At 38.0% G+C, this 21993-nt stretch overlaps 1 protein-coding gene across 1 annotated transcript in view; it reads left to right on the plus strand.

Moving 5' to 3' along the window:
* Positions 1-21993, plus strand: part of BANK1 (B cell scaffold protein with ankyrin repeats 1) — a 1951135-nt gene that overhangs the window by 1699293 nt on the left and 229849 nt on the right. Inside the window, exon 12 of the mRNA XM_044063440.1 lies at positions 89-152. Within this exon, the coding sequence (XP_043919375.1) occupies positions 89-152 (64 nt within the window). The remainder of the gene's footprint in view (positions 1-88; positions 153-21993) is intronic.

Consider the following 21993-nt stretch of genomic DNA (forward strand, 5'->3'; position numbering starts at 1 on the left):
ATGATAACTATTCAACTTTGCTCAGAACTGTTTCTGTTCAGATTTCTTTTTTTGCCCAGTTAAACACTTTGTCTTTTTTCCCCCTTAGGATAAATTGCACCAATTGAGATGTTCGATTATTGGAGACAGACCAGAGGAAGATAAACTGTATGGTAAGAAAATAATCACAGGTTTATTAACAGATGAAATTAAACTACTTTATAAATGATTTGTGAGTTCACACTTGATTAGCTTGTGTTTACTTTGTTGAAACCTGCCTGGCTAGTAAGAAAAGTGTGAAATGCTTTCATTTTTATTAATGCTTCAAAACAGAACTGCCCATCGTTATGTTAAATCTTAAGACTAGAGTGCTCTGAAAAGGCTGCTTCATTTCATTTTATAGTGAAAAATTTAGTGAAGTTTTGAAATGTTTTTTTAGTTGTATTTATTCTATTCAACTTAATTTCCATTATAAAGCTACACAATTTTTTGTAGCTGGCTCCTCAAAACTGACTTTTGCTTTCAACTCTATGGTCTAATATAGCTTCATCAATTTTGGAAAAATAGTCAAGAAATCTAAAAGCTAGTCAGGTCTTTACAAAACTTCCAATTTCCTGACCTATAGCTACATTTTTCCTCTGACAGTGTATATTTTAAGTTACCTGGCACTAAGCAATCCCTCAGAACCATATCAAATGAAGATATAAAGGTATGCAAGATGTAGGCCACCCTCTTTGACCCAAGAAACCCATAACTCCCACTTGGATTTACTGGCGGGCTTCATCGTTCAACCCAATATTATATTCATGGGCAGCTTCACCTATCCCATTATAAACTGGGATACTTACATGATCCCAAACTTATAGTCCCAGACTCTCCTGGACTTTGTAAACACAAACACCTTGGACCAGATAGGCCATACAGCCATTAGTGGTACAAACATACTTAACTCGGTATTCACAAGCATGAGAAGACACTGCACTGTCACTCCCAGTGTAGTGTCCTCTCAGGGAAGGTCAGACCACAAACCTGTCTCCTTCATAATAAATAGCAGTTCTATGCCCTCAGCTGACCCCGTAACATTTAGGAACTATTCTAAGGCAAACTTCCTACTACTACTAAGTATTAACATGTCAAAACTTCAAGCCCCCCAACCCTGAAAACACAGCTACCTAAGTGGCATTGTTTACCAAAACCTTGTACAATCACATCAATAAATGCATACAGACAACTGTGCCTAGCATAAATAAGCTTAGAAGTAACTGAAAAAATAAAGCACCTTGGCAGAAACCAAACATAAACAGTTTGTACAACAAAAGAACAAGTTATAGCCAAGGTTAGGAAGTGCTACACCCAGCATGATAAAACTACTCTCATAAATCTAAACAAACAGCTAAGAGGGCAAATTAAGTCTGGTAAAGCCAAATTCGAGGTAAAGGTAGCCTCCCAGGTAAAGGTAAATCACAAGGCTATCTTTAGCTATCTCCAGTACCTCAAAGGCAGTAAACAGCAGTATGGACCTTTTTGCAAATTGAGCTATATACATATAGCCAGAAGATATTGCAAACCTGCTACTGAAAATTCAGCTCAAATTCAACCTCTCCCCCTCAGCTGTCCCAGGAAATACCAGCAAAAGTACCCCCAACTGTCACTAGGGAGCAGGTCCATGATCCACTCTCTGAGGTCAAAAATGCTGCATCAGTGGGCCCTAACAATATCCCAGGATACCTCCTAAACAGACAGAAACATGAACTATAAGGACCACTGGAGTCACTATTTAACCATAGTCTCCAGACGGTTTTATGCCATGCGAATAGAGAACTGCAAAAGTCATCCCCTTGCAAAGTGGCAGGTCATCATTGAACCCTGGGAACTACAGACCCATAAACCAAAATAGTCTACATGCAAAGCCATGGAAAGAATTATGGAAATGATTAATAAAGATATGAAAAACCTTCAAACAATGTTTATAACCCTGTTTGGTTTCATCAAGAGCAGATCATGCCTACTCAACCTGGTGTACGTCATTGAGAAAGTCACCAAGGCAATGGATGAGGGAAAAACAGCGCATACTGCCTTCCTTGACCTGACTAAGGCACTCAGACATTGTAAATAAACTAATTTATATAGGCATAAACCTCTATGTTACACACCGGATAGCCAAATGGCTCTGAGATAGGACCCAGGAAGTTAGGGTAAGGGAGAGCACCTCCACAAAGAGGTTGGTTACTAGTACAGTCCTTTAGGGCTCTGTGCTGAGTCCACTCCTTTTTGGCATCTACTTCTTGGAAGTCAATGCCAATATCAAGGGCCTCTGGCTGATTACATTTGCAGATGCTTGCAAACCAGGAGCAGTCATAGAATCCCCCCCAAGATGCTAACATCATAACACAGACAAATGACTAGTGCCAAACCCATGGCAAAAAACTCAATACCAAGAAGTGCACAACAGTACCCTTTGGGAAGACAGCCACCCTAGGAACTTATCTCATTGATAATACACTCCTAAGAGTAGAACCAGTAATCAGGGGACTGGTAATGTATGTATATAGTAGACTGGCTTTCAACCAACATGTGTCTAAGGTAGTGAATAAATCACTTTATGTTGTTCAACATACAAGCAAGGGCATGACATCTAGGTCCAAGGAAGTCATCATTCCACTGTATTCAGCTCTCATAGGTTCATAGGTTCATAGGCAGGTACCAGGCTATCGGCCCTAGGGCCTATACAAGCCTACCCATAATGATTCCCTGGCTATTGCTTCCCACAAATATTTACTTTCCTGGACCACTTTCTAGCAGGGCTACTGATGTGATCTCCAGGGTGAATGTCCTATCTCATCAGGACCATCATTGAGTATAATGCTTTGTTCAGTACGTGCCTGACCAGCCACTTACAATGACTGGAATGTCCACAGAGGTTTCACACAAAAAGAATACAGGGCATAAACAGCATGTCCCATGCAGTTTACCTGAAAGCCTTATATCTATACTCTGTTTTCTACAGTTTCTTGAGAGCGATCTATGTCTGCCATACAAGGCATCCTTAGATCCCGCTTAGATGGACCTTTAGCATATCCACAAAATGAATAATATCAGAATTACTTGATCTAGAGATTTAAACTTTGCTTGCCACATAAATAGAAGATTTTGGAGAATAGGTATGTGCCTTATAGTATTCCCCTACTCTGGAACAGGCTCCCTATCCATGTGAAGCAGAGCTCTTCCCTAACCCTATTCATGAGAAATCTGGACCAGTGGATATGAAATCAAAAATATACCCTGGGTCTAACACCTATGTCTCCAATGGACAGAGCACCCTCTAAATCTTATTCTACCTTACATACACCCCTTAAAATAACTTCTAAGGCACATAGACCTGTGGCATACTTTTGGGCTGCTTGGCTTGGCTAGGCTTACAAAGGCCCTGGTAGTTGTTAGCCTAATACACACCTATGAACCCATGAACAAAAGCCATGAAATTAAATAAAAAGGGAGCAGGAACTACACACGTTTCTGAATACCACTTATTTCTGGCTGGTGAAAAAAGTGAAAGCAATGGACTACAGAAATGAATTTGGAATAATATCATCATTCTTGCTTGCTTTTCACAGTGAAAACTTTTACAGGATGATGTAAACGTCTGCATTCTTTGCCTTTTTAAAACTTATCCTCTCTATAAGGAGAAATGCAAAACCACAATAAGGAATTTTTTTTTCAAATAAGCCAAGGATATCCATAATACCAGATGCAAATATAGAAGGTGCTTTTCTGTGTTGATATTTGGTGATAACTAGGAATGGAAGGGTTAAAGTGACTGGCAGCAGAATATTTAGACATATATTAGACCTGTGGATTCCACTGTAGAGATTGGTGCAAAGAAAAAACTAGGGCAAGTTCATAACTGTGTGACAGCAATCATAAACCTAATCATTTTTCCATTATTATCACTGAGAAGCCAATTGTTTATTAATGTAAATTAGTATTTCTCTTTTGCTGAAGTAAATTAAACTGAAACTGCAAGTCTTTATTTTGGAGAGACCTATGTGCTACTTTCTATTTGGGTACAAACACCTGTAAAAGAAATATGACAGCACAGATGAATTACAAAACTGAAGATGGTGTTCGGAGAAACAGCATCCATTAATGCCTGTCTATAGCAAGATAATGTCAATGGGATAATGCACCCAACATTTTGATGAGGCAAATCATGGTATAAAAGGCTTCAGTACCACAAGAGATTAGAAGGTACGTTGAAAAGATAGAGGCATGTACATACTCCCTTGATGGCTTATAGTTTCCTTGGGGGAAACAAACCTCCATTTTTTGGTATACAGGCTGCATTAGTTAAGGGTAAAAAGAGTAAATAGAAAACCCTGGTTTGTACCTTGACCAGCAAAATCATAAAAAATTATAAGACAGTTGCAATTGCAAATAAGAAAGAAGTGGAAATGCCTTGGGCTTCCTTCTATGAAAGGCAGTTATGAGGGTGTTGCAAAACAGTAGGCAATGGTTACCATCCCACAAGGCCTTATAACAAATTGTCTGCACTGGTAACTTTAACAGAAGAACAATACGAGTACATTTCAACACTTATAGTGATATATGTGCACAGACATCAGAGGGAACAATCTGTGGCAGTGAAGAAGATGATTAAAATAGTTTGTGGAGAAACTGGTGGTCTTTATATTATGGAAAGCGATCAAATCAATAAAGGTAATATGAAGCTGAAAAATGAAATGCTCTGTGGGACATATAATCAATGCAGGAAATAGCACCACATTGCACAAAGGAATTGTTCTTATACTCTCTTCTGGAGGGAGCAGATGGACAATGCTATGATAAAAGTGATCCTCACCAAGTATGAAGGAGGCAAGTTGTGGTTGATGGAGGGAATGACTATGGAAAAGGCTAACTGTAGCAACTGTGCCAAAGTTACATCCATTAGTACCCCACATGTGCTATAAGTCAATGGTAGAATTCAGAAAGAATTAATATGTTCCTACATCTTCATCTCCCACATGGGAATAGTGAAAGAGAGGGCGAGTGAAAGTGAGGACCTCCATATTTGTATACATTGATAATTACTTTGTAAAACATTACCATCAAATCATTTGATTATGATATCCAAAGCTATAAAGTAAAATCATATTAACGAAATTGTAAAAGTATATTGTAAATGAGCCAAAAAGGATGAGTGCCTTGGAAATTGTTATGGAATATTGTTGAAAGATAATGAGAAAATGTGTTAAATGGATATAAAATGCCAAACATCATGTTAATCAAAATAATAGGAAAGGCTACTTTGGTTTTCAGATGAAGTATTATGAGAGCATAATGAGATAATGACAGGATTCAGAAAATACAAAGAAGGAGAAGGCAAAAAATAATCTGACAAAAAAAAGTAAAATGAACATGTGGTTCCATACACACCCGTCATGCTTCAAATTTTAAAATTCTGGTTTCTCAAGTCTGTTTTATATGTAGACCTGAAGGCAATAGTAACTATACATTTAAAGGGAAAAGATCATTGTCTGATGGTGCTGAAAAGCACAGCCAACAAGGCCAGGATTAAAGAAGACCAAAAGGTAAAACTCTCACTCGTCTCTCACTGGAAAAGGTCAGCAGGGCATTGAACACTTATATTGTGTGACAGCAACAACTGGAAACATATGTCGGTGGCCATATGTTTGCTTTACATTTCTTGCATTACTCCTTATGTAATAACGTCTAGGCCTTGATAATGCCTGAAATGGGTCCTCAGACCAAGTTATCTAGCCAACTGGCAAGCAAAGGAAATAAATAAATAAACAAGAAAACAAGCAGATGAATATTCTGGGGAGGTCCAGAGGCTTTCAGAAGCTGTGATGGTCTAGATATTCTGGGATGCATTTTATGCCTCATTATTAAAAGATAATTACTTATCTGTTCTTTCATTTACTGATAGCCACAAGAGTTATGCATGTGCTCCCAATTGCTATGTGTATCCACATATAAAACTGACTATATTTTTCATACAAACATACACACACACACATTCACACTGACACGAACACTCAAACACACACTCACATTGCACAGTTAACTACAGGCAAATAACAGGCATTTAACCTACTACATATCTTTGGGGTATTGAAGGAAACCAGAACACCTGGTTAAAACACAGAGATGGGGAGGACATGTAGATTTCACATAGAAGTAATCACAGCCAAGAACTCTAAGAACCAAGCATGGCAAGATATTCATGTTACTTGGTGTGCCACTGTGCCCGTAATCACTTGCTGACACACACATTTTGCACAGGCTACCAAACATAGCCACTTATTCGGTACAATGCTGATGTTCAACTATGATAGAAAGTGAAATAAATTATGGCCAGCTTATTTCCTTGCAACACTTGATACACTGCAAATCCCTAACATATACAGATATTTTCTTCAACAAAATGCTCCTGCACACATCAATTACAACCACTTTATTAACTGTGATCATTTCATATAGCTGACTACATTTTTTACAAAAATGGCCACAGTAAAGTATTCCATCTTGCTACATGAATGCACACAGTTCTGCAAGGCCATAACAATGAATCTTTAACTTGATTCTAACCTCATGAGCAGCCATTTTCATACATAAACAGCCCAGCACCCATTTGTTGTAGCCATTTTGCTGTGTAGGCCTCATGTATCTGATGGTTATAAAAACAAATGAACACAGTGATATATTTCAGCCTTTTTTCATACAAGCAGTTGCTACTTTAAAGTATTCCAACTTCCCTCTAAAAACATGATAGTCCTGCAAATCCAAAATAATAACTGCTGAATCTGAGCAAATGTCAGCAAGGACAGTGATTTTCATCCACAGAAAATTCCCTGTTACCAGCTGTTATAGCCGCTTTGTTGACTGTATACTCCTGAATCATAGGATCATAGGAGATTTCTAGGCTATTGACCCAGAGGTCATTTTAAGCCAATCCACTTCATCCTAATGTAATACTGTAGAAATGCTAGTAAATACCCAATATTGCATTTAGAGATGACTGCCCATGTCTATGAGGATTGTGGGCACTATCTCCAGTAAGAATTTATGGTGCCCCATCCACTAGTCCAGGGTCCTCTTGAAGAATGTCATAGAGGTGTTCTGTTTCACATGAATTGGTAGCCTGTTCCAAAGATGCGGGAGTCACCACAAGATAAATTCTCCCCTCTAGCATATCCTATTTAAGTCACAGGCCATATTTAGGTCCCTGGAACAGGTAGCCCTAGTCCTGTTTGATTTATGGATATTTAGCAAGTTCATTAGCTTTGGATCTTAGATTGCTCTTAGACCAGGCATAAGTCGGGTCTATATTATGATATCACATGCTCAGAAGAGCGAACGACACATAATCGACCCCATGTAAATGAAAGCTTACACCATAGAAACCTCAGAACAGCGATTTTTTTCCAAGGGATATAAATTGCTGTTCTGAAAAAAAAATCTGAAAAAAAAAAAAACCTGTAAAACATTACATAATTCATCTCCCACACCCCCGACGTGGGGGGCTGTGCCCCCACACCCCCTAATTAAATATACCATCTCCGAGGTCGCACTACAGTGCTGAAAAGGCAAAGTAGTGAAAGCGGCCAAACTAATTCTTTCCCAGGGAAAGAATTTGCTGAAAAGCCGCTTTGCTATTTTGCCTTTTCATGGTTTTCAGTTCGACAAAGATGCATTCAACAACCTGCGTCTGCAACAGAGTAATAGGGAGCCAATAAGTCTCCCCTAAGAATTCTATATGATACGGAGTATAGTAACAGGGACTTTAGTCAGTCTGTGTAAGGCACATGCTGGAGCCCCTTGATCTTCTTTGTTAGAAACCTCTGAGGTCTCTCTAATTGCTTCAGGTACTTAGTACAGTACATGCTGAATGCAGTGTTATACTCAATTATGGGTCAGATAAGTAACGAGTATAGCGGGTTATAACTTCTTTTGCTCTCAAGGCAATGTCTTTACTAATCAAGTGTGCTATGTAAAAAGCTTTCCTTACTACAGTAGACACATGGTGGCCGAAGTTAAGGTCGCAATCAACTTGTGATCCCAGTTCCCTTACCATTTCATGGGTACTTAGGGTATTGTTGTTGATTTGATAGTGTAAAGGGGAATTGTTTGTGTTGAAGGGAATGATGATGTATTTCTTTGCATTCAGTTTTAGAACATGACTAATACACCAGTTGCTGGTCTGCCTGAGACCCTCCTGTAGTATACTGACATCATTTGGGGATTCAGTGATTGCACCTAGTTTGCAGTCATCTGCAAACTTGGTCAGCCACAATCCATTAGTTTTGACCTGAACTTCTGAGAAATATATACCAATTAGTAGGGGGCCCAGCACTGACCCTTGTGGAACCCTGCTGATAACAGGTCTGACAGTTGACGTGGGATCACCCACTTTGATAGTGTGTGTCTAGTTTGTGAGCCAGTTGGCAAACCATCTTACAACAAAAGAGTTTACATTCAGTTTGCTAAGTTTATCAGTAATGCCTGAATGTGGGATTGTGTTGAAAGCCTTTGCCAAGTCAAGGTATGCTGTGTGCACAGATTTGCCCTCATCAATGGCTTTGGTCATACTTTCAAAGAAATCCACCAGATTTAATGGGCAGGATCTGCCCTTCATGAAGCCAAATTGGGTAGGATCCACGGTTTGGAATTCACCAATGTCTTTATTTATGAGGTCCATAATGATATGTTCTATGGCCCTACAGATGAGGCTGGTCTGTAATTCCCTGGGTCTGTTGGTAGGCCACCATTGTGGAGGGGAATAACTGTAGCTGTTCTCCATTCTGCAGGAACGAAGCCTGTGTAGGTGATGACTAAAAAGGGTACTTAGTGGTGATGCTAGCTCATGTTTTAGCCTGTTTAGAAGACTGCCTGGGATGCTGTCTGATCCCATAGAAGCTTTTTTTTTTGCTTTGGACAGAGCTTTGAAGACCTGCTCTTCAGATATGTAGGGTGTGGGGGAGTTTTGGGGAAGATTTGTTGTAAGTTAGGAGGGGATAAGAGAGTGAAATTTTCCCCAAACCTATCCATTAGCACGTTTGTTATCTCTGTGGTGTCAGTGCGTGTGATATCATTGGCCACTAGTTCTGCACATGCTTGCGTCTTACCCTTCAGGTTAGGTACGCAACTGTAAAAGGCCTTATGGTTATCCTTGGCTGTACTTGCTAAGTTTCTCTCAAAGGAACCCTTGCAGGATTTGACAAGTTGTCTTATTTGCCTGTTGAGGCTGAGGAGGGCACTTTTCCATTGTTGGGGCCTTGCCTTTGTTTTCTTGGACAGCAACTTTTGTGTTTATTGTAAAGTTTGTTGATGCTGGATGCCTACCATTGCAGCTTGTTTTTACGTGGGGCTCTGGCTCTGATTCTTTCTGGTACAGCCAAGTTTATACATTTATACAAGTGATTGCACAGAGCTTTAGTGTGAGCATCGGCATAGTTGGCACTTCCAGCTTGGGGTGGGGCTTGAAATGCATTTATACCTTAACCTAGGAGGGTATAGTTTGCCTTGGTGTAGTTTTTCAGTCTGATTTCATCCTTTGTGAATTCTGGTGTTAGTGTCAGCTTGAAGATGACTGATTTGTGGTCAGTTTTAACTAATGAAGGTCCAACAGTTGCAGCAGTGCACCTGTTTGACATGTTGGTGAGTACCAGATCTAGAATTTTTGTTCCTCTTGTCAGGATATAGACAATTTGTTCCAGGGCATTTAAATTAACAAAGTCGAGGAACTTTTGCACTAGTGAGTTAGGGCTAGCATAGGTTTCCCAGTTGATGGTGGGATAATTGAAATCCCCCACAAGTGTGTTCAGTAAAATTTGGATTTTCTACACTTTTAACAAGTAGGCTTCATGGGTGTCGTGATCTGTGGAGGGGGATATATAACTCGCTATGACACACACACACGCATACAGTTACGCATACACTTCACTTCTTTTAAACTAAATCATCTGATGAAGAGCAGGCTTCATTTCATACATAGCAATTTTACAATGTAATACATAAAAAGGGTAACACATAATTATTCATTAGAAGAGCTACTCAGAGGAAAGTATGAAAAGTTAACCGAAAAATTCAGACTTGAGATCTGTTTGATCCCTGGATGCTTCTGCCAAATCATTACAGCACTAGTACCAGACATAATTAGTTTCTGCAATTTCATGGTCAGCTAACACATTCATAGCTTATTGATTTTGCATATGACATAGTATATAAAATGCCATAACAGGATTAGAAAGTCGTGATGTAGTTAAGCACTCATATGGTGTGACTATGACTGCTAAGGATGGTGTAAGAAAAGCCCAAAGAAGAAGAGTTAAACTAACACTACAACAGTCAGAATCAAAAGCAGAACTTCCAGATAGATATATTTTATTACTTGAACTTTTTCTACTTATATATAACAAGAAGTTCACACTTGCACATTCATTTTATTACAAAATACATTTCTGGGGCTACAGTTTTCATGGTAAGTCATTTCTCACATTCCTGTTCTTCTTCTAATAGCAGTAACAGAAATCAGTATGTGTATGCCTTAGGTCAGCATCAGCCCTGTTTTTCACATTCTATACACGAGGTCAGGGTATTTCATTTTGCCCTGAGAACCATACAGCACATTTAAAACCTATTGCAACACCTCCCTGTGCGGTGCGCGCGCGCACACACACACACACACACACACACACACACACACACACACACACACACACACACACACACACACACACACACACACACACACTCTTACTTAAAAATACTTAGCATGCATTCATAGGTTCATAGTTAATATACGAGGGTAACAACCACCAGGGCCTTTCTAAGCCTAGCTATGCAGTCCAACCCTTTGTGTCCCTATGTATCATGGGCATTTATAAAGAGGCGTAGTGTTAGTTAGGAAGTTTCTAGAGGTTATATGGAGGTATCTTAGTTTGGGCATTACTATCTGCCTCTGTCTATCACAGACATGGGGGCCAGACCTAGGGTGAATTTCTGACTATCCATCCATTGTTCAGGATTATGCTTAAATAAGGTTAGGGATGGACTCTGCATCACATGGATGGGGATCCTGTTCCAGATCACAGGGATCATCTGAGACACATATCTGTCTTGCCAACATGTCTTATTTATGTCACAAGCAAAACTTAAATCCTTGGATCTAATGTTTCTGATGCTGTTCATTTTGTGGATGCGCAAAAGGTCCATCACAGCTGGAGCCAAGGACGCCTAGTATTCCAGGAATAGATCACTTATCAGTAACCTGTAGGAAACAGAGCATAGAAATATGGCTTTACGATAATCTGTACAGACATTAGAATTTATGAGCGCAGCTGGGACATTAAAAACAAAAATACTAATAATTCTTTATACAAATGCATTTTCAAAAATGCTGATCATCAATTTGTTTTTTTTTTTGGGGTGGGGTTAGATATGGTAGCAAAAAATCTGAGATGGGGGCTATGGGATGACTTAATTGAACAACATGAAGTCATGTAGCAATTTAAACTTAATGCCACATTACATCCTGGGTTGAATGACCATGTCACCATTTCAAGTATTTTAAGATTGCATTCCTAACTAATTTAGGCTAGAAACACTGATGTATTCATTTATCTGCTTATTTTTTTATTTGTGTTTAATATGAACATGTAGTAGCTAATGATTCTAGGATTCTTATTGTCTTGGTATGAACATGTGACTTGCTGAGGTGAATTGAAATTTTGTGATTCTTTTCAAAGAGTTTGATTTTGATGAAGTCATAGTTACATACAGACAAAAGCACTTAATCTTTGTTTTTACATAATGTTTGTGCTTCAATAAATGTGAATTATTTAATTTCCTAAACGACCGTTTCTGCCGACCACAACTGGTTTGTGTTTTTTCAAAGCCGTAGTTTTGTTCTTGGTTTATACGTGGAATTACATCTACTCCTGGGCTGGATGGGAGTAGCAAAATTCGACCTGTTACTAGTACAGAAGACATTGCAGCAAGTCTTAGGTTACTAACATAGGTAGTACAACAACTTTAGCAATAAGTGGCAAACTCTTCGGTTCATCCAAGAGATGATTTGGAGTTCATTAGTACACCTTCCTGTTTTAGTCCACCTGGACAATCTTCAGGAGAAGGTGAGGTCCCTGTTCTGTATATAGAGAGACACACAACAAATGAGCATCTAATGACAAATAATCAAGATGGTAACAGCATGGGGCTACTCAGCTCAACAAATAAATTGATTTTTACAGTAACATGTTTAGTGAAGTTGGCACTATAAAACAATCCATAGACAAATGGGAGAAGACTCTACTTAAATGTTGTAAATTACAGGTTGAGAATGTCTATTTTTTGGAATGTATAAAAGCTAGAAGGGTCCCAAAAGAGTTATGCACTTGGAAGTATACAACTGGTTTGGTTTCCTATCCAGCCAATTCCCAACTTCACAGAGAATTATTGGAGCTTATTGAGTGACAAGGTTACAAAATTTTAGAGCTTCTCATAAAGCATAATCAGATAACTATTGACGGGCTGGTCAACAAAGCCACCAAACTCAACCAGGTGATCACCAAACAGTTGTTATTTGACCACCATTTCACCCAGTATCAAAATATTTTCAAGAATATTGACAAAGTAATTAATGAGAGATAGGCTGGAATACCAGGATGGATGAGCCTATCTGAAACCTAATACGAAGCCAGTTGTTTTGCTAGACCAAATGGAAGAGTGTAACAATGGGTTTGAACCAGTAGACATTTTCAATGAGGAATGTTCCCCTTTGGAGCAATCCCCTTTAAGGAGGTCTAAAATTCTGAAAAAACGGAGAAATCAACAGTGGGAGACATCCAACCAATACTGGGTGGAATCAAACCACTTCTATCATCGCAACAAAACGAGGGTGAATCACAACCAGAGGAGGAATTAAGTTGGTCTTTGTTTTCAGCCAACACCATTTCCACCACCTTTGATGAGTCTGGTCCACAAATTAAATTTAATGCTACAGGTGACTTTAAGATTTATAATTGTAAATCCAATCTTTATGGAAATGACCGTGCAGACTTACTAAGCAAATGTCAGACGTTTCTATCATCATTAAACGCTAAGATAGTAAATTTACTTGTTGACTTGAAGTTATATCTTAGAAAATTGAACTTTAAGATTTTATTTAAGGACGTCAGTACTGAGTATGAATTTAGCTTATTGCTTAGGAAGAGCATTTTTAACCCACCCCTCCCATTGCCCTTAATTATGTTTGAAAAGTTATGTGAATATGATTTCAGGGCCCTCATACAGATTAATATACTTAGAGGGGAACATAATTTAACAAAAGCTGAATTCTTATTATTAAAGCAACTAGTAACAACAGGAATATAAGAGTAATGAAACTGGATAAGAGGAGAGGGGTGGCAGTTATATATAAGACCAAACATCTTAATAAAATGAATGAGCATCTTTTTGAAAGTTTTTATGAGGAAACATTATTAAATTTTGTAAATAATATGCACAGGAAAATTTATTTTTTTATTGTGTGACATGATCGACCACAGTCAGATTAGTTATGACTTGTTTTTGTTTTTAAGTTGAACTTCCCATTGTACCTTCAGTCTTCAAAATACTGCAGATTCATAGAAGTACAATTGATCCACCAATGAGACCCACTGTAAATTTGAGCAAACCTAAGGTACACCCTTTAGCAAAATACATTGATCTGCAGTTGAAGCAATGTCTTGACTCTTTCCTACATCTTTGTAGTGACTCATGGGATTTTTTTGTTAAATCTAAAAGATGTTGGATTTTCTGATGACTTTCTATTTTTATCCATAGATGTGGTCAATCTTTTAATGTCATCCCCCAACACAATTAATCTTGAATGGATTCATAATTTTTTAATTGAGTCCACAGAATTTTACAATAATGAAATTAACACACTGGTCACCTTAATTTTGATTATTTAGATGGTCAGTATTTTCATCAAAAGCAGGGTGTCGTGATGGGGGCCTGTTGTCTCCCCATATCTGCCAACATCATTTTGCTCCAGTGAGAGAATAAATTTGTATTTAACACCTTTAAACCCTCCCCTTGGAAACTTTATGTTTGATTTTTGGATGATATTTTTGTGGTTTGGAACAAACCGGTCCATGAAATTGAGGAATTTCTGGGTTACTTAAATACAACCACCACTTTTTTGTGATTTACCCACACATTTAACATGGTCATAATTAATTGTTTGGATGTGCAAATACATAAAGGCAGTAACAACAAAAGGCTGTTAAGTAACATTTTTAGAATACCCACACATTTATTTTGCTTCATTATTCTAGTTGTCACCCAGAGCATCAGAAAAGGAGCGTCATCAAGGGTCAATATGTTGGGCTTGCCAGAATGGTTTCAGAAGCCGATCAACTCAAGACCGAAGGGCAGAAACTAGCAAATATGTTTTTCATGCAGGTATCCTGATAGCCTTGTTTTAGAAATACAAAGGGAAGTCACAACCAAAAGGAAAGAAGGTTTTATTCAACTATTGTTAGGCGTTACACATTCTAGTACAGTCAACACTTCTAGTAATAGAGTAGCTTCCAAAGGGGAACATATATATACCTTCATTACCACCTTTATGAATGACCATGACAACATCTTTCGGGTTCTTGTGAGGAATTAGAAGTTTTTTTCCTGTTTTGATAGTCTTGTTGAACTGTTTGGCAACAAACCTATGATTCTATATAAAAAAGGAAAATCTCTCAAAAATACTTTGAAACTGTGGAAAGTACCCCTGTAGTTAGAAGCAACAAAAGATATGGTACATTCAAATGCGTTTTTGCACTCAGTGCAAATTTACGTTGGAAAAAGACTCAGTATGGGGTAATAACCAACTTGTTAAAATAGCTTTTCATTGCACATGTAACTCAATAGGAGTTATATATCTTGCTCTATGTCAAAAATGTAGTGGTTTCCATGTAGGAAAAACCTAGAGGAGACTAAGAAAGTGGATTTATGAGCACAACCGGGACATTAGAAACAAAAACACTAACAATTCTTTATACAAGCACATTTAAAAAAAAAATCATCAGTTTGTATTCTGAGTTAGATATGGTAGCAAAAAATATGAGAGGGGATCATGGGGTAACTTAATTGAACAATGTGAAGTCATGTGGCAATTTAAACTTAATGCCATGATATACCCCAGGTTGAATGACCATGTCACCATTTCAAGTATTTTAAGATTGCTATACTACATAATTTAAAATTCATTTATTTGCTTATTTTTTATTTATAATTAATATGAACACGTAGTAGCTAATGTTTCACTTTTTAATGGTTACTATGTTTTTAAGACAGAGATACAATGTTTTTAGGATTCTTATTGGCTCACTTCAAACATGTGACTTACTGGAAGTGAATTTAAGTTTTGTAATTTTTTTCAAAGAGTTTGATTCTGATGAAGTCATAGTTATATACAGATGAAAGAGCTTAATCTTTGTGTTTATGTAGTTTTTGTGCTTCAATAAATGTGATTTATTTAATTTCCAGGATGACCACTACTTATGACCAGAACTGGTTTGTGGTTTGTTTTTAGAGTTTGTATTGAGATTACTTCTAGTAGGTTTAGCAGCCTCTCTACAGCCATGTACATGATTGTACAGGATCTCTGTGAAGTTAAAGTCTCCCTTGAATAGGGTAATTGGTTTAATGGTGAGTGTCTCCAGTAGGTCTAGGTACAACCTACAGGATTCTAGGGACATGGAGGGTGACCTATAGTCTGCTAGAATATTGTATGGGGCTTTGGTCCCTGCAAGCTATAATGCCAAAACCAGAAGCCTGCAACACCACTTCACCATAGAGCAGTACAGTTGAAAAGCAAAATCACTGTGGCGTTAAATGCTAACCAGACACTCACAGCACATCGCAATGGTCCCTAGGAAGAATACAGCCAGGTAGCTGTATTGTGTTTCTTGTTGGCATTTAACACCGCAGCAATTTTTCTTTTCAGCTGTGCCACTGTACAGCAAGGTTGTGCTGCGGGCTTCTGCTTTCAGCATTCTAGCTTGTGAGAAAATGCCTCATGACCTACACACAAGAACCTGGGACTTTGTCTATGGTGATTTGCATGTGGATAAATTCCAAAGCGTCATCCTGTTTAACCAACACAGAGTTAAGCTTTTTGCTAATATAGGTAAAGACACCATATTTTTTCTCTGACTGTGCACCTGATGGTCTAAATGTGCAGAAGGCACTGAATTGCTGCACTGCCAGAGTACTTTCAACAAATTTAAATCATTTTGTGGCAAAATGAGGAGAGCTTGTAAGGTGTGGAGTGACTTGTTTAGGTTCCTAGCAATGAGCAACTGGGTTTCTTTGAGTTTTATTGTTATGTTGGTAGGTTTTTCAAGTTGACATTGTCTAAAATAGGCTCTAAGGGGATAGATAAGGTTTTAGCTAATATTCAGAGGCCTAGGGTATTCAGAGGCCTAGGGGAAACAGGTGCAGACAATTCTTTGCCAAGCAACATGGCCTGTTAACCATGTCCTCCCATGATAACAAATATTTAGTCTCTCTGGAAAAATACCAGCAACTAAGCCAGTTACTGAAGCAATCATTTTCAATTCATACTGTAACATCATCCTTGGTGAAGGCAGAATGCTGTTCAATGTAAGGCACATACCTGCCTGAGACACATATTTAAAGAGATCAACAATGTCTGTACTCATATAGTCCAGGGAAGATGTGTCAGGTCATTAATTCCCACATGGACTGTGATGGAATCATACTGATACCTGTGGTGTGGTGACTTGGGTATGTGAATAACGTGTGGATCCTGGCTCCAGATAAACAACTAACCATTATCTTCTCCTTCTTCGGTCTGGTGAGTGGGACATCTGTGTGTTGCACAATGGGGTTCCCTATTTCAAGAACCCTTCGTAATGTGTTGGCTTGCTTTATGGGCTTTGCTCTTAGGGCTCTACTGGGTATAGGAGTATGTGTGGTGTTTGGTATTGCTTTTCATGAGTGCTTTAGAGTTTGGCGGTATAAACATAGCACAGTAATGTTTGGGATTGAAAGCAACCCAGGAGATTGGTGTTTGGCACTGGTGCTTGGTAGGGGGCAGGCAGAACCACATTCTAAAAGTCAATATAATATTGAAAAAATGGCTGCACTCCCCACTTCAGATGTATGTATTCAGTATATTAGATCATAAACCAGATGTAATTTACTTAATGTGTGAATCTCAATGGAACTGCATTACATCCATTTTAAAGTAAAGCATGCAGAATGTATACATTGGGAATATTCTTCCTCATATTGTTGTACCATAAATTGGGAATATTCTTCCTCATATTGTTGTACCATATACAGTACAGTAACACCATTTTATACATACATACTTATGTATCTATAACTACAGTTATATGACTGTATTAAGCTTTAAAGAAAAAAAAATTCTGGTTCTTCTGACACATAAGTACTTTGTAGTTTCACGATGACATCTTTGAAACTGTTTTCCTAGTTAGTGATCTCACTGCTTTTAACCGTACCCCAAAGGCTTAGAGCTTAAGGAGAGGAAGCAATAAAAAGACACACTTTGATTTTGATTATGAAGGCATTACATTTTCTTTCTCTGCTTTCCATTTCTATGTACACCATCCCACCTTGTTTTGTGTGGAAACAGTCATTGCAAGTTGTTGGTACAAAACATTTGAGTAGAAATTATCTAAAAAAGAATATAACAGTGCAGGAAAGGCTGCATTAGTTTTGATGTAGGTGTCCATAATTACCTCTCATATTTGTGTGTTTGCGTGTGTGTGTGTGTGTGTGTGTGTGTGTGTGTGTGTGTGTGTGTGTGTGTGTGTGTGTGTGTGTGTGTGTGTGTGTGTGTGTGTGTGCATGCTCGTGCATATCTGAACATGTATGTGTTTAGCTATGTACAAGCATGTTAGCATTTGGATGTGTTTGCAGCTGCTTATAGCAGGGTTGAGAAGTAGACCAATAGAAAAACATGGCAAAGTCAAAGTAAAACTATTTCAAGGCTTTGAAAATTCCTCATTAAAAAAATAAATACTAGAAACAAGAATCGATGGGTACTTTTTAAAAATACACTTTGATATAGCTTTGAGCAAAAGAGCATACATGTAAATTTGCTTTCTGAAAATCCCAAGACAGACCTTAAATAATATTTCCTGACTTTATAATAATAACTTTACATTTCTCATTGTTAATGAGCCCAGGATAATCATACGCAAAATCCAGTTTGATTCAGCAGTTTCTCGTTAAAAAGCAATGCACTTTCTAAATTTAAACCACTGCTTTCATGCTGTTCTGCTTCATAGCTGTTCCACAATAAAAAATGAAAATAGAATGGATTATAACACACCAGTCAATGATAAAAAGTGAAATGTAAATAGAATTCAAGTAAATCATTCTTATGTGTGAGCCATACCTCACAATCATCCAGATTTTTGCAGAATGTCCAGATTTTTGCCTAATATTTTTATTTTTTTTGTTTCTCATAAATTTGTGGTTTTCTGGCAAATCATTGAGGACTGAAATCAGAAAATAATGACAGACGCTTGAGTTTAAAACTTCATATTCTTCAGAAAATTCATGCTAATGCAAAACTTGTTATTCTATCTACTTTCTAAGTTTGTAAGAGCAATATTTAAAAAATACCCTTATTTATGGGCCTTTGTCCCCTCCCCCAATTATTTGTGGCTTTTTCCAGATTTCTTGCTCATAGAGGTTGAGAGGTATGATGTGAGCACATCAAGTAGAGTAACTCGACCCTTGTTGCTATTAAGCTGCAAGCAGTTGCATGGGTGGGAGTGGGTTACATTGCACCTGACCTGAATCTCCCTTTGGCTACGTTCACACTGCCTTGGTGAGAGAAAATAAGCATGTGTATTATTTATTCATTTGCTTGTTCATTTTACTACCTGAGCACCTACCATAAAATATGCTGACATCCAGCAGTACAGAAACGCAAGAACATTTGATTACAGTTCTGTGCTCAGATAGGAAGGATTGTAATACTAAAACATGTTTTGTACGTATGCTGCATGTAGGTTGCATGTTATCTATTGTAAATGTAACTACTAGAACTTTATACAAAATGTCGATGGCTGAGCTTTCATGACTAATAAGTTGTATGTGGAGTTGGTGTATTTAGTTAGGGGGCGCTGGGGAGGTGACGCCCCGCACTTTGCAGAATTCTAAATTTTGTTGTGCTTGTTACAGTTGGTAGCTAGCCCACTAGTTATTTTCCCCCGAAAAATTTTCACTGAAACAGTTTGCTTAATTGAGCTTTTGCTGAATTGGGTACGATGAATAGTGATTCGCTCAGTTAAGTGTTCGATAAAGTGTTATAGGCCCAAGAGTGGGGTATCACATCAACAATGAAGATTATCTACAGCCATTGTTCACACATCCAGGTGGCAAGCCCTGCTGTGGAGATCTCTTTTCTAGCAGCTTTACTAAGGAAATGAGTAACAGCCCAGCTACAGCACCAGCGAACAAGGTTTGTTTTACTAAGGAAATGAGTAACAGCCCAGCTACAGCACCAGCGAACAAGGTTTGTTTTACTAAGGAAATGAGTAACAGCCCAGCTACAGCACCAGCGAACAAGGTTTGTTTTACTAAGGAAATGAGTAACAGCCCAGCTACAGCACCAGCGAACAAGGTTTGTTTTACTAAGGAAATGAGTAACAGCCCAGCTAACAAGGTTTGTTTTGCAAGGATAGCTGTCTCATCTTGGGACAAAGTGTTACTGCTGTGGGAATGATCCTACATCAAGGCATGGTGTAAAGTGCAGGATGAGAAATTGTCAAGCAATTATGGGATGAAGATGCACTGACATGAGCAAGCTAAAAAACATGATGTAAGCACTTGTACAAATATACACAGAAATGGATAAGGCTAAATAAGTCACCTAATCTCAATCAGGTCTTGGATGACAACCTCTCAACCCCATCTTTATCTGATTATATGGTCAGGGAGTCATGTATCAGTTTGAGTATCTATAGGTATAATGGACTTTCCTAGCTGAGTGTTCAGTAGTTCAAAGCCCACCAGTGATGCTGAAAAAAATGACAAAACCTAAGATACGTTTTGTCTGATACAGTCATAATTTATGTGTAATATAACAGACCATGTGCAGAGTTTGAGTTTTCCAGCTAACCCAGTTTTCCTACATCATAAAGATATGCAAAAGGTAGATTGGCAACTCTAAATTATGTACAGGTGTATAATGCAGAACAAAGGTCTGTTAATATACTTTAATTCCCTTCTTGCCTGATAAGCATTGTGAATAGAGGTGACTGTTCATAGGGTCACTATTAGGAGTCAGAGGTAACTCAGCACCACTGAATGGATGAATGACCCCCTGCTCCTCTGTAGAATTCAAGAACTGTACATCTAATGTATGGTTTATTAATGAGAGTTGCTATGGGTCACATGAGTACCTAGTTGTAAGTATATCAGAAGTTAAAACCCGTCCAACTAAACACTAGGAAACACAAGGCAATGACCAGGAAACCAGAATTTATTCCACAACAATACAATTAAGCACTTTTGTCAAAAATACTTCATCAGAAATCTTAAACACAGCATGTGACCTCTTAAATACTTTCTGCAAAATCACATGATTGCAAAACAATTAAAAAACACATTTTTGAAGTAAAATAGTAATAAATGTGTAAAAGATAAAAAATAAAAAATGTAAATGTATATATACAACCTGTAAACTAAATAAACTTGCAACATAAATCACTTAACATAAGCTCTCATTTTCAGCAATCTGCTGATATTGATAACCTCATGTAGGCCAGGTGGTGCCATGGCATTGAGAAAAAGTTACCACCATAATTCCCTTTCTACTAACATAATAGACCAAGGGCCACCCCTAGGATGCAGCTCCACCTGCTCCAGAACACAAAACACAAAACTATGATTTTCATTGGCAACAATATGTCTACAGAGCCCATTAGTAGATTTCAACCTCCTTCTGTCATAACAATGCTTGTAAATCCATTGTCTAAGTTTGCGTTCTGTTTTGCCCACATAATAACCATGACATGTTTTACACAGGGCAATATAAAAAACTCCCTTAGATTGACAATTAAATTTGCCTCTGATCCTGATGTTCCTATAGTTGACCAAGATCTCATCACCTTCACAAATCATATAACATGAAGAACATGCCCCACATATAGTAATTTTTCCAAATTTCCTATAAGGGTCATCAGCCATACCATCAAAGAGTTTCTTAAATGATCTACCTATTTATACACAAATTTAGGGTAGGAGCCAAGTTTATCCAGAATCTGCGCATGCCCAGCCAACAACTGCCAATTTTTAAGTATGATGGAGGCTATTTGGTCACTATCAACATTAAATGTAGTAACAAAATGGGAACAACACCTGTCCATCATGTTAACAGCTTGCCTATCAGTTGAACTAGATACAGGTTCAAAAGAACATGTTACTGAAATCCCAGAATCAACCAAAATCAGTGTTTTTTGTTGAGGTGGTTGCAATAACGGGACATACATCCCTGATTCCCAACTACCTCATTCATAATACAATTAACCAAATTCTCCAAATAGCCTTATCTTAAAAACATAGTTCTCAAGATGTTACACTCTTCAAGGAATTCATCCAAATTGGAAGCCATCCTGACCGCCCTGACCATCTGTCCCTTAACAGCAGCTTGTTTTTGGTGGTAAGAGTGGTTACTACTAAAATGTAGTAAACTACTGGAATGCAGTGGCTTTCCATATATCCTTGAGGAAATAGAATGTGTAAACTTCAAAAAAGTGGTGGAACCATTGATAAAATACGTAAACTCATCGATAAACACCACTGGCCCAACCCATGCCAAAAACTAATCATCAAGGTATCTAGTATATAAATGTAAATGCTGGAAAAAGGGCAATCAAAGAGGAATTGTTGCTCCCCTGCGGCCATACAGATGTTAGGAAATAAAGGGCCACAGGGGGAACCTAG

Source organism: Protopterus annectens, chromosome 2.part1, assembly GCF_019279795.1.
Source record: "Protopterus annectens isolate FY-2018-M chromosome 2.part1, PAN1.0, whole genome shotgun sequence".
Lineage (NCBI taxonomy): Eukaryota > Metazoa > Chordata > Ceratodontiformes > Protopteridae > Protopterus > Protopterus annectens.